We start from the raw sequence: 13,351 nt of genomic DNA on the forward strand, positions 1-13,351 counted from the left end.
CGAGAAGCATCACTGTAACGGCGCCTTTACCCCTACCGCCCACACCGCCCCAGTGTAAAAGGGGCTTTAACACAGAAGGGCAATATTATAGATATTTGGATGACCAGAGTTGTTTGTGGTCTGTAAGGACTGTTGTGTTTTTTTGGGGTTTTTTTTAAGCTGTACTTCAGGCAGGTATATACACAGATATAAGCACGATTAGGCATCTCTGTTTTTTAAAACAAGTGATACAAGTATGAATTTGACCTGGCATCTGCCTCTTGCAAACCCTGTAGAGTAGAAATCAGACTGTGAGAGAGAAACAAAACTAGGGGACAACCAGCTTTGCTTAGTTCTGTTGTTACAAAATACCCTAAGTGTGTTGCGCTACAATGTCTGATATTAAAAAATATTTAAAAAGTACAAATGAATAGTCCAAAAAAAAAAGTATCAGTTTCTCAGATGGACCATAATGGTCAAATGGCAAACTCTGTGATTTAATCGTGAACACGCCACCACCACAATAAGTTGAATTCTTACCGGAGAGCCTGGACCCTTTGACCCTTTGTAATAAACAGGCTTGATGTATATATCCCAGTAGAACTCATCGGTAGGGGATGTATAAAGGAACGTCAAGATCAGTTCCAGAGTACCCAAACAACGATCGTGCTGCCAGATCCCAATAAGACATAAAACGCTAGATAGTGTAAAACCTCTTAAAGTGGGGTTCCCATTTAAAAAATAAATAAATAAATAAAAGTCAGCAGCTACAAATACTGCAGCCGCTGACTTTTAATTGGACACTTACCTGTCCCAGGGTCCAGTGATGCGGGGGATCAAAGCCCTGCTCGTCCCCCCCTCCGCTCGGCGGCGCCGGCATTCTAACTGTGGGCGCCCGGCTGTGGCTTCACAGCCGGGCACCCACTGCGCATGCACGAGCCGGGCCACGCGCTGTCACTGGCCCCACAATCATCTGGGACCGGTCACGTGTCCCAGATGATTGACAAGAGGGAGGGGAGAGAGGCGATCTCCCTTCCTACGTCGAGGGAAGTGACGTCAGGAGCCCAGGCACTGAAGGAGGCAGACTACAAGGGACCCCCCAGCAACAGGCATTTAGAGGTGAGTAAAAAAAAAAATTTGTCTCCAAAATGTTTTTTTTTTTTTTTTATATAAACACTAATTTTTTATTTATTTTTTTGGGTTGGAACTCCACTTTAAGGGTTGCATTTAATATAAAGTATTGCACTTACACGTATCCATAGTAAAAAAACAGCATTGCATGGTAAAAAGGTGGCCGCCACAGAGCATCCAAACATGTAAAAATGCGCTATAGCAGGAACAAACAACTCGGCCTGACCGGTTTCGTCAACAAAAGGACTTCTTCTGAGGCAAAAAGCCCATCTCAATTCTTAGCATTGCATACTAATGCACAGGAATGCTATGCTGCCTTTTTTTTTTTTTTTGAGAACTTGCTGGCCTGCAGTAAAAAGGTCTGAACTAATTACTTAGCATTGGCTGGAATTTTGTTTTTCTTAAAGTACATTTTCATGTTGGAAGATATGTACTTTACTGCAAATATGAATAGATCCCCACTGACCATAAGCCTGCGGTCATACCGGGTACGATTTTAGCCTGCAGTCACACCGGGAACGATTTTAGCTTGCGGTCTCACCGGGAACGATTTTAGCTTGCGGTCTCACCGGGTACGATTTAGCCTGCGGTCTCACCGGGTACGATTTAGCCTGCGGTCTCACCGGGTACGATTTAGCCTGCGGTCTCACCGGGTACGATTTAGCCTGCGGTCTCACCGGGTACGATTTAGCCTGCGGTCTCACCGGGTACGATTTAGCCTGCGGTCTCACCGGGTACGATTTAGCCTGCGGTCTCACCGGGTACGATTTAGCCTGCGGTCTCACCGGGTACGATTTAGCCTGCGGTCTCACCGCGTATGATTTAAAATAGTGCGATTTAAAGCCAGACTTCAACCACCACTTTAGCACTACTGTGATATTTGGAATGATTTGTTACGACTTCAGTGCTACTTTATGAGGGGGTCTGTCCATGTGATCATGATGTTATGAACAAAAGTTTAACTTGCAAAGATTAATCTTTCACATCTTTCAGGCTCAAGTAATGCTGATAAGGACACAGGTACGATTTGCAGCATTATTACATTTACATTATAGTCTATGGCAGTGAAATCGTGCTGAAGTCCTAAAAAAGTAATACAACTTCTTCTCAAATCGAACTACATGAAATTGTATCTATTAAGACACTGCCATAGGCCCCTTTCACACTTATATGACTTGTCCCACAATTTTGTACTGCAAAATCGCATGACAAGTCATTCTCCATGATTTTCAATGACGACCATTCATATTGGCACGACTAAGTCATGCCGACTTCAAAGTAGTCCCTGCACTACTTTGGTCCAACTTCCATGCGAGTTGATGTCCATAGACCTCAATGTTAAACCCTCAAGTAGCATGCAAAAAATTTAGTGATTTTAACCAGCATAACAAATGTGAGTTTATTGCTTTGGTTTTAGGTTCTATTAATACTACACTTTGAGGATGATTCTTTATTTTTTTTGATATGTGGCATATGGTGTTATATCATGGAATGAGAGCCTGAGCTGAAGGAGAGAAGAGGAAAGAAAAGAATCAGCGATGGGTGGTTTACCAAGCTTTTTACAACCTTCCTGATGTCTAGTGCACACATTGAGAAAATCGGATGGAAAAAAAAATGCATTCGGAACAATCGTCCGATAATCTATTAGTAGACAGCTTTCAAGAGCTGATCACAAAAGTTCATGTGAAAATACCTGAGGGGAAAAGCATGACATTTTTTTTCCTTAAGATTACAGAACAAACGATTTTTCCTTAAATTCGTATATGGTTTGTGCGAAAAAAATTTCGTGGCCAAGACTGCGCATGCTCGGAAATGAAAGAATTCATTACAATACTTGTATTGATGTTTTCTATGTAATGAAAATTTTCATAACTTTATGGTAACCATTAGTCTTCAATATAAGACTAGCAGGCAAAAAAAAAAAAAAAAAGACGATCATTCGTCCGATATTCTCATCGTGTGTACAAGGCTTAAGGCTGCATTGACACCTGGGCGATTTTGAATTGTGGGTAGAATTGCCACGATTCTGTCCGCAATTCAGATTCGCGGCAAAACCCAGGACTTGTTTGCGATGCCATTATTTCTCAATGTCATCCCAAAAGCGGTGTGATTTTTGCCACAATTGTCACGCAAAAAAAGCCCAAACAAAATCACAAGACGCGTGTCACCCAAAAGAGGAACTTTTTCTTGCTGCTATGACTTTTTTCAACCCTCGGGACCATTGAGTAATACCTGGACCATAATTTAAAACTCTGTCGTCCCAATGTGAATGCACCAGATGTGTCAAGATTGGACCAATGCTGTCATATGGGGCTTGGTAAGGAGTCCACATCTCTGTGTATGCTCTAACAAGTCAGTCCAGAGCTTATACAGGGCATTTTGTTTTTCTGGTGCCAGGTGAGAGAAGAAAATGCCTAAAAGACTTGCAGGTAAAGATGTCTGGACATGATCTTTGAGTTATATAGAACTAATAAGCTGTTTAGGTGTTTGGAGGGAAGATTTTTTTTTTCTTTTTTGTCGATTCTACATATTATACAATTCTCATAACTAGGGTTGTCCCAATACCACTTTAAGACTGAATATAAGCACTTTTTTTCAAGTACTCGCCAATTTTTTTTTTTTTTGTCATGTGACAGTTTTCAAAGCACAATACAGACTAAGGATATCTTCTGCCACTGATTAAGCAGCACTGATAGGATTAGGTGGCACTGATATGCAGCATTGATGAGCACTGATAGGTGGCACTGATTATGCAGCACTGATAGGAGTAGGTGGCACTGATGGGCACTAATATGCAGCACTGATAGGTGGCACTGAAATGCAATACTGATTGGCAATTGCTGGCCTGGCATAAAAGATGACATGAATGATGAGAGGAAAAGGATTTTGCAATGCTATATTAGCATTGTAAAATCCTTCCTTTTTTCTCATCCATGTCATTTATCATATAGTATATGCTGCAACGCCCATCTTGGTACACCTTCACACTCGGCCTCAGTAAGCAGCTGAGTGCAAGGTGTACCAAGATGGCCATCGGGATGTTCAACCTCTGACGGAGACACGGAACGTCAATTCTGTTACCGAATGTGACAGCTCCGGTCACCGATTCTAAAGGAACATGCGGCTGCGCCTTGCACCCCTGCCCCGGTCAGCTAGCCTAGTTCCACTGCTGCCAGCCTGTTGAGGACTCGCTCTCCTCTCCACCCGCTGACTTCCGGTTGCGAGCAACACCGCCTCATTCCCAGATATCGGACTAGGCGTTGGGAGCATTCGGTATCTGTACCGATACTATTATCGGGACAGCCCTACTCATAACTGATCATATCTTGTCTCTCATTTCATTACCTTTCAGACTACTAAATGTTAGACAAAAACCCTCTGTCTGCCTCTCAGCAGGGACGTTTTTTGTTTTTTAGGACAGATATTCATAAAAGTGGTAGTCTGATTGCAATCACCTTATGCTCTTTAGCACTAATGTGTCTGTTATGTTGTGGAGAAAACTTGAGAATAGTTTTTAATCTGTTACAAGCCTTCCATATAAATGTTCTGGATCTAAAACATTTACAAAATGCCTTTATTGGTTAGAAATGGAATTATAAGTCTGCAATGAATTAAATAATGTTTTTATTAATGGTGACAATTATACATTATATGTAGATAAGGTTTTCATACCCACTCTTCCTAATTTCTTCAAGACTGCCTTGTGGTCACCATACACATTACAATCAACTCTAGATATACCAAAGCTATGTAATATGAGGGCCTACATAAACTATCCAATCGGTCTGTATCCAATCAGGCAGGCCCGTGCACTACATAGTTGTTGGTATATCTAAAGGAAATTGTGTAATCCGATTTTAACACGTGTGATTTGTAAATTAAATATAAAAATTAAAGTGCATTCATGTAGTGTTTTAAGGTTTGTAGGAAGATTTTCTATTTCTGTTTTTTTTTTTGTTTGCTTTTCTATGACAGACGGGTTTTTATATACGATTTCTACATTATTTTTCTTCATCTGCTAAAATATTAATGTTGACAAATGATTGGGTGGTGTGGGTTTATCATAGAAATTCTGCTGTGAGCAGTAGGCCTGCCATGTGTTGCAGGTTGGGCAGACCTAGGCAGCCCCGTACTTTTGGTTCTTCCATTAAATTGAAAACTTGGTATTTATTTACAGGCGATCAGATGTCAGACACATGTTTTCACTGGCTTTGCAACTACATTTTTTTTTCTTCTCAGTTTGGCCATGTGTTTCTTCACATCTGGAGTCAATGAAATTTCCACTACCACATCATTTAAATTTTCTGCTCTTGCCCTTTGATCTGAAATATTATGGCTGGAAGAAGTGCAGCTCCATAAAGCATGCTTTACTTTTGTATAGCGCTTGTTTAAATGTACAGTAGAATTGGCCCATATCACGCAGACTACTGGTTTGTTGTAATGGCACCAGTCTGATATGTAAGAGTCCATATACTATAATTTTACAATGCATCACAGATTGTCTGAAGAAAATGCTTGTGCCAACAAATAGTATCTTAGCTCCGTTTGAGAATCTTTCTGTACTGTTGCTGAAATTCTGAGATTTTTTTTTTCCAATTGACTGGCATTTAGACTATATGTAATGCACTGTAAATTACAATTTCTAAAGGGATGGGTCACACTCGATGCAGTCCAGTGTGTTTATTCTTCATCAATAACACATTGACCATGTTTAACATGGATTCCAATGGCCCTAGTTCACACCAGTGCAGTGTGTTCCAGTGCAGTCAACAAAAGTGGAACATGTTGTGTCTTTCTGTGTTCCATACAGAAAAAATCCATTATAAACGCACTGGAATGCACTTGGTCCTTAATTGATGGTGAAAAAAAGGGGTTAAAGAATGCACTGGAGCGCATCAGAAACGCATCCGGAAGGTAGAAATTGTGGAGAGAACCAGCACAAAGTAGAAGCTGTTTGTAGATGGTAAATGGCTGCAGTTTTTCTGGAAATGACTACGGTGGTGGTGTTGCTGCCACTCTAGTTACAAAAAGTGCTTAGTGAGGAGTTCATATGTTTTAGTCAATTTCCAAAATGGTAATGTGGACCTGAAAAAAAAAGTAAATATGTTATGTTATGCAGCACTCCTAGAAATAATTGTGCCTATGCAGTTTCCAGAAAAATGTAAATTTTTTCTGCAAAACCTCTTGGAAAAAAAAAAAAGCAGTGCACTTCCTGCCATGTGAGTTTGCCTATGCACTGCTCTGCCTTACAGCCTCGTAGCTGTATATTTACAGGCTAAGTTTACCTTTTCAGGCAGAATTTCACTTTTTCTAATAAATAGCCTTTTCCTTTTCTAATGTCTTTTATGCTAAAGCCTTCTCAATGTTCTCATCTCTCATTTACCTAGTCTATGGCAGCTTTGAATCTGCACTTCTTTGTTCAAATTTTTTTTTAAAAATGCATTCTGAGCCCTGACTTCCTGTAGCATCATGTGACCATCCAGGAAACTTCATATCCCATCATGCACTGCATCACAGAATACGGCATGTTTTACTTTTCTGGACTACACCTCCCTCATTAATATACCATCCACTTTCCTTCTACTACTTTTAAACCCCTTTCACACTGAGGCGCATATCATGCACTTTTTTACGCTAAAAAAAAGCGTCTGAAAAGCTCACGAAAACCTATTTTCTCTAAAATCAATGAATGCTTTCACACTGGGGCAGTAGTGCGCTGGCAGGGCAGTGAAAAAAACGCCCCCCTCCATTGAAATTAATAGAAAGTGCTTCAAAAGCGCCTAAAAAGCTCTTCAAAAGTGCTCAGTGTTTTACTGGCAGTTTACAAGCACCTCCGTGTGAAAAGGGCCTTAGGCCATACACTGTACAGTCTCTTTTAGCTCTATCATCAACTATGTAGTGCAAGGGCCTGTCTGATGCAGATTAAATAGATTGTTCAGGTGGGTTCTCCTTTTACAGTTTTGGTAAATCCAAAGGAAATTTTACAGAGATTGTACAATCAGATTGCATAGTGTATGACCTGCTTTATACAAGTACATGGGAGGGAGTGGGTGGAGACATTTGTATGTCATTGTGCAAACACAACAGGTTCACTTTCAGACCCCATTTACATCTAGTATAGTGGGAGCGCACGTTTTATGGCACATCTTTCCTGCGGCACATATAGGGCAGCCAGTTTCTATAGGCTGCTCTACATGCAACAATGTGGTAAAGTAGTGCATGGGGTATATTGGTGTGTTGTGGGTTGCACTTTTTTTGGAAAATGAAGGAATTAAAATATTTATTTTTTCAGAAAGTTGGAAGTTACTTCTTGCATACAGCATGGGCATGCTTATAATTACACACCAAAACACATTCTGCTCTGCTCCTGAGTATAGGGATACCACATGTGTGAGACTTTCACAACGTGGGGCTTTCAAGGGGCATAAATTACGCATTAAAATTTCTTGACTACCTAGCACATTTTTGGGGGCCTTGGAGCACCAGGACCATGAAAACGCCCACACAATAAACACATTTTGGAAAGCATATGCCTCAAAGTATTTTCCAAGACTGAATTGTGAGTCTTTTGTAGACTTCGTTTTAATTGCCACAAGTTTTTGGAAAATGCAAAAAAGATATTTCTAATACACATCATAGGCATACTTAGAATTACAACCCAAAACACATTTTACAACAACTTCCAAGTATGGTGATGCCACATGTGTGAGACTTTTTTCACAGCCTAAGCACACAGAGGGGCCCAAAATCCAAGGCGCACCTTCAGGCATTCTAGGGGCATAAATTACTCAGCTACTTTCCTGACAATCTATCACATTTTTGGAGGCCCTGGAGCATCGGTACAGTGGAAACACCCACAAAATGACGTTTGGCAAGCAAATACCTCTATGATCTAAGAGGCATGGTGAGTCTTTTGAAGACTTAATTTTTTTTTTTTTTTTTTTGACACTCATTTGTGGAAAATGCAGAAAGAAAAATAAAATTAACACAGTGTTTTCAATTTAATAAAGAAGTTATTCCTCACACACAGCATGGGCATACTTAGAATTACACCTCAAAACACATTCTGCTACTTCTCTCGAGTATGGCGATTCACATGTCCACTGATCATGACCCATACAAGTGTGTAGGATCCATGGGTTTAAAACAGATGGTGAGGTGGCCATACAGTGCTCCTTACTGCCTGTCTAATGCTCTCTGAAGATCCATCTGAACACGGATGGCTCGTATTAAAGCATTGCACATGTGAGAGCAAGTTCTTATGATGACCGTATGACTGATGTGGCAGTGATCAGGGACACTGTAACTGATATGGCAGTGATTAGGAACATTGTAAGTGGTGTGGCAATGATTAGGGACACTAACTAGTGTGGCAGTAATCAGGGACACACTGTAATTGGTGTGGTGGTGATTATGAACTATATGACTTGTGCAGATGTGATCAGAGACATTGTAACTGGTATGCCGGTGATCAGGGGCAGTTTGACAGGTGTGGAGGTGATTAGGGTCACTGAGTGGTGTCAGTATGTTAAAAAACAAAATTTTTTACACTTTGATTGCTTATTACAGTGATGATCACTGCTGGAGAACAAGACTGTATTTAGCTGAGGGTTTATACAGTGCGTCCAGGGGGCACACCTGTTAGGCCTGTTGAATTGTTTGAGTAGTTTGAATCAATTATAAAGTTCAGACTTTTTAATTCCGTATATTACTTCACATCATTTGGCAGTGTCTTTGGCTAGTGTTCTGTTGCTTTCTTCCAACCCTAGTGATTAAAGCAGTGTTTACCCTTGTGTTATCTGAGCAACCTTCCCACTAAACATTTTGCACTGTAAGCAGTTTTTGTGAAGTTCCTTTCTATTTTTTGTGATAGTCAAATCTGGACTCCAGCCTTACCCTCAGTCTTGTACAGGTGTGCAGGCTTCTCTTGTACTGAAATGGCTTCTCACAGTGTGTATTAGAGACTGCAGCAAGTCAGATAGAGCCCACCTCATTTCCTGTCTGGAAGACATTCGGTATCATCCAGCCTTTCCTCCCCAGTCCTGCTGTCCTTTGCCCACCACTTTTAATTGGATTTCAGTTCTTTTCAGCCATGTAGCCTCAGTGTCACACGTGGGCAGTTACCACAGCTTCCTGTTTTCAGGAGCTATGTAGAGCACCCTGCTGGCCCCTTTCACCAGACTTGATCTGCCTGCATTGTATTGATAAGTGTAGACGCTTTGTCATGTCATTAGATCTAAAGTAAGATATGTAATGAAGATGGAAATGTGTTTTTTAATTTCAGTAGACTGTTAGACTTCAACTTTTATACTGGTATAGTATATTAAACACAGTTTTACATTTCAAAATTGTTAATTTTCAGACAAAATGTATAAAGTTTTTTAATGTAATCCTTTAGCTCAGGGGTCTTCAAACTTTCTAAACAAAGGGCCAATTTACTGTCCTTCAAACTTTAGGGGAGCAGCATTGTGGCCGGTAGTAGAAGAAAATGTCTTGGCATCAGTGGGGGTAAACAATGCTCCATGAATGGTATTAGGGGGAGGAATAGTGCCTTATCATTGATGTCAATGGGTGGAATAGTACCCCATTGTTGGTATCTGTGGCAGAAATAGAGGTGGGGGGGTGGAGAGGGCCAGATAAAAGCAAGGAATGGGCCGCAGTTTGGAGACCACTGCTTTAGATGTACCAAAGCTGAGTTAGATACATTTGAAGTCTGTTAATTGGCCCTGCAGTATTTGCATTGGGCTTATTACATTATCCAGAAGCAATTTGAAGCACATTTGAGTCCAGTCATTCTGTGGTTAATGCCATTTCTAAAGCAGTGTGTTCTGAAATTACCTCGTATAGTATTCATGAGCACAAAGGCTTGTAATTGTTCATTAGACTTTGATAGCTGCGTTTAGTTCTACTGCTATTTTTGTGAATGATTCAGATATTCTTGACTTTCTATGACAGAATACCCATCTTAAGCAAACCTGTCAAAAGGGTAAAATTGTTACTACTCCTACTGCTGTCTTTCCTCCAGTGTTTAAAGTAACCTGAGTATAGAAAGATGGAAGCATACATTCATTACTTGATTTATTCTTGATTTTGGCTTTTCTACCATGATCCATAATTTGTAACAAACATGCAGCCAGCAAAGTCTGAAAATGTAAACTTGCCTCTTCCATACTCTTTCCAATCATTGGTTTACAAGACAGTGAAGCCAGGTTTAGGATGAACGCCCTACAGCCTATCTTCTCAGGTTCTATATATGACAAACAAACGTGGGAAGAAGCATCTAGACTGTCATACAGATCCAAAGCTTTCAGTATTGAGTCTTGAACCATTGCATTTTCAGGAGGCAATGTTGGTAATGATGACTTGCATATTTATCTCTGCTTATTCTTGTGGGTTGTCTGTGAGATCAGATTGGCTTTTGTCATATAGGTGATACTTTGTTCCTCTTAATATGTCTTGGATACTCCAGCAGATCTCCTACTATTATACTATAATACTTTTGCATTCTTCAAACTTTGAAATAAAAACTATTTCTAACATCAAGAGCGGGACCTCCTCATATTGACCACATACGTCGTGTAGACTGTTAGTCAGTTTAACTTTCAGTTCTGTTTTTGTTGGAATGGCCCTTTAAAGTGGTTGTAAACCCTTATACCCAGTGAATTGACTGTCCTCAGGTGATACACAGAGATGAAACAAATCCCCCTACATAAGTTGTACCTGTTTTATCTGCAGCCCTTTCTTCTTTACATTCATTCAAAGTCCAGAACTCCTAAGGCCTCTTTCAGACGAACGATCCGTTCAGGTCCGCCTGTCAGTTTTTTAGGTGGACCTTAACAGACCCTCCATAGACCTCTATGGATCGTCGGATGTCAGCGGTGACATGTCCGCTGACATCTGACCCGCTCCGATCCGAAAAGTGTAACGGAGGAAAAACCTACTTTTCCATCCGTTATCAGGTGACGACAGACTCTACGCTCCGTCGTCATCCGATCCCCCATAGGGGAGAGCGGCACTGTGACAGGTCATCTGCCTGCTCAGCGGGGATCCACGGAGCGATCCCCGCTGAGCAAGCGGATGTTCACGGGGCGGATCATCTCGGATCCGTCCCGTGTGAAAGGACCCTTAAGCTTCTCTAAGATTTCAGAAAAGCATGCAGAGAGCTGAAGATGCACTCTGCAGAGCTCTGACACAGGAGCAGAGCTGAGGCTGTCAATCAGTTGGATGTCCCTCCCCGTCACAAGTTTTCTCAGAAAACAATTGTCAAAAGTGATTTATGGTGATAGCAGAGAAACAAAGCAGTGGACAAAGTGACACTTAAGTCTTAATTGAGACAAGTACACACTATAGAGGAATATGATTTGTTCATATTCCATATCTGAGGTTTACAACCACTTTAGAAAAAAAATTCTACCTAGTTTCTGCATAGATCGTACAAAAATTGTTTTTGTACTGTGCTGGCGGTTTAAAATGCTTTGGTAGATTGTGATAATGTATTTTTGTTTTTGTTTTTTTAGGTCTATGCACCCTCTCCAAGTTCTGATGACTTCAACAGAGAGTCTCCAAGCTATCCATCCCCTAAACCACCCAGCAGTATGTTTGCTAGCACTTTTTTTCTTCAAGGTTAGTGATTTTGTGTTGCTGGTGCTGTTATCAGGTGCAGATGGTGTATTCTTATGCCGGCCATAGACGGAGCAAATTTTTTTCCTGCAATCATGGAAATTTCGAGTGTAATAGTTAACAATTTCACTTTTTTTGTAGTGATGTAAGTAGTAGCTTATGGGATTTAATGTCTCTTTATACATTTCAGTGAGGACAAACTTGGAGAATTGATATTTGCGTTATGCTGACCTCATTTTAGGGTTATATTGTAAAACTTTTTGGAGTTGTGAAAGGTGGAAATGTTTGGCATAAGCTGTGACAATGAAGGCGGGAGTCTTCTTGAGATTAGCTGACTTTTCTTTAAACTTCCTTTAGTATTAATGGCTTTTTGACACACAACAGTGTTTCACAGCTACAGTGGTGTCACAACTTAGCCACAAATACCATATTGTCTAGTAGAAAATATTCAGTGTGCAAAATTTAGATGTGTCACTATAGCGGGATGCCTTTTTTTGCGATTTGCTCAGCATGTGGCTTTTTGGGTTACCATGACAGCTTTATATAACATAAGAGAACTACTTTGGCAAAGCCCCATTCTAATTATATGCACAATCACCTGCATGTGTCCTCACATGACACATTTTTTAAACATGATTACTGAGCCGTCGGGTATGTGCAGAGTAGCCTACCTTCTTTAGTTAGGAATACCTTTATTCATATCGGCTGTTCGTGGTCACAGTAATACAACTACATTTTCAGTCTGACTGCAGTGCTCTGTGTTGTGTCATCAAAGCATCAATCTTCTATTCACTAGCATATTTTCTCTCAGATACTGTAATTTATGTAGGAAATTTTGATTGAGTTGATATCTGAACTTATTATGAACAAGCATCTTAGCTCTTACGCTAACGTGTTCTTTCTATTTGTAGATGGGAGTCATAACTCATCAGAGCTGTGGAATTCCTCCAATGGAGTTGGTCAGCCGGGCTATGGTGGAATGATGGGCAGTTCCTCTCACATGTCACAGTCAAATAACTATGGCAGCCTACATGACCGTTTGGTAAGAAAGAAGAGTATATTTTTATATTTATTGGATGCATTGCTTCTAAATCTCCCTTGCCTCTGAAGCCCGATCCCCGTTCGGATCGCGCTCCAGAGGCTAATGATAGGTGGTGAGGAAGCAATATGGCTTCTCCTCCTCCTCTGCCTGTTTTAACCCCATTTTTGCAAAAAACACACCGCCACCCTGTGCATTGCTACTAATGTATGCTCTGCTCTACGTGTACTACAATTCACATAGGGCTGAATGTGTCTGCAGGTAGATGTGTAGTCCATCTTGGGGGGGGGGAGTTCACAAACACAAGTGGGGCATGGAGAATAATTGTAGTCAACCTAGAGCAGGAAGTCTGAGAAGAGCAGAAAAAAGTTTGCGTTTGAGAGATGAAAGAAAGGAATAGACATAGTGAAGGTACCGTCTAGTGATATTTAGGTAAAACTCTGTTTTTCATTTTGGATAGAGTAAGGGAGGGTTATAACCCCTGTCAGTTTTTTTTTCCCATCTGTATCCCATTGGGGAGATTTACCTTCACTTCCTGTCACATAATCAAAACAGGAAGTGAGAGGAAATCACTGCAACTTA

General features: G+C 40.7%; 1 protein-coding gene across 15 annotated transcripts in view; it reads left to right on the top strand.

Moving 5' to 3' along the window:
- TCF12 (transcription factor 12) overlaps nucleotides 1-13,351 on the top strand; it is a 278,333-nt gene that overhangs the window by 230,430 nt on the left and 34,552 nt on the right. For all 15 annotated transcript variants that reach the window (XM_073618786.1, XM_073618794.1, XM_073618798.1 and 12 more), the window contains 2 exons: nucleotides 11,628-11,733; nucleotides 12,642-12,772. In XM_073618786.1, coding sequence (XP_073474887.1) covers nucleotides 11,628-11,733; nucleotides 12,642-12,772 — 237 coding nt within the window. The remainder of the gene's footprint in view (nucleotides 1-11,627; nucleotides 11,734-12,641; nucleotides 12,773-13,351) is intronic.

Source organism: Aquarana catesbeiana, linkage group LG03 (assembly GCF_042186555.1).
Source record: "Aquarana catesbeiana isolate 2022-GZ linkage group LG03, ASM4218655v1, whole genome shotgun sequence".
In the NCBI taxonomy this organism is placed as follows: domain Eukaryota; kingdom Metazoa; phylum Chordata; class Amphibia; order Anura; family Ranidae; genus Aquarana; species Aquarana catesbeiana.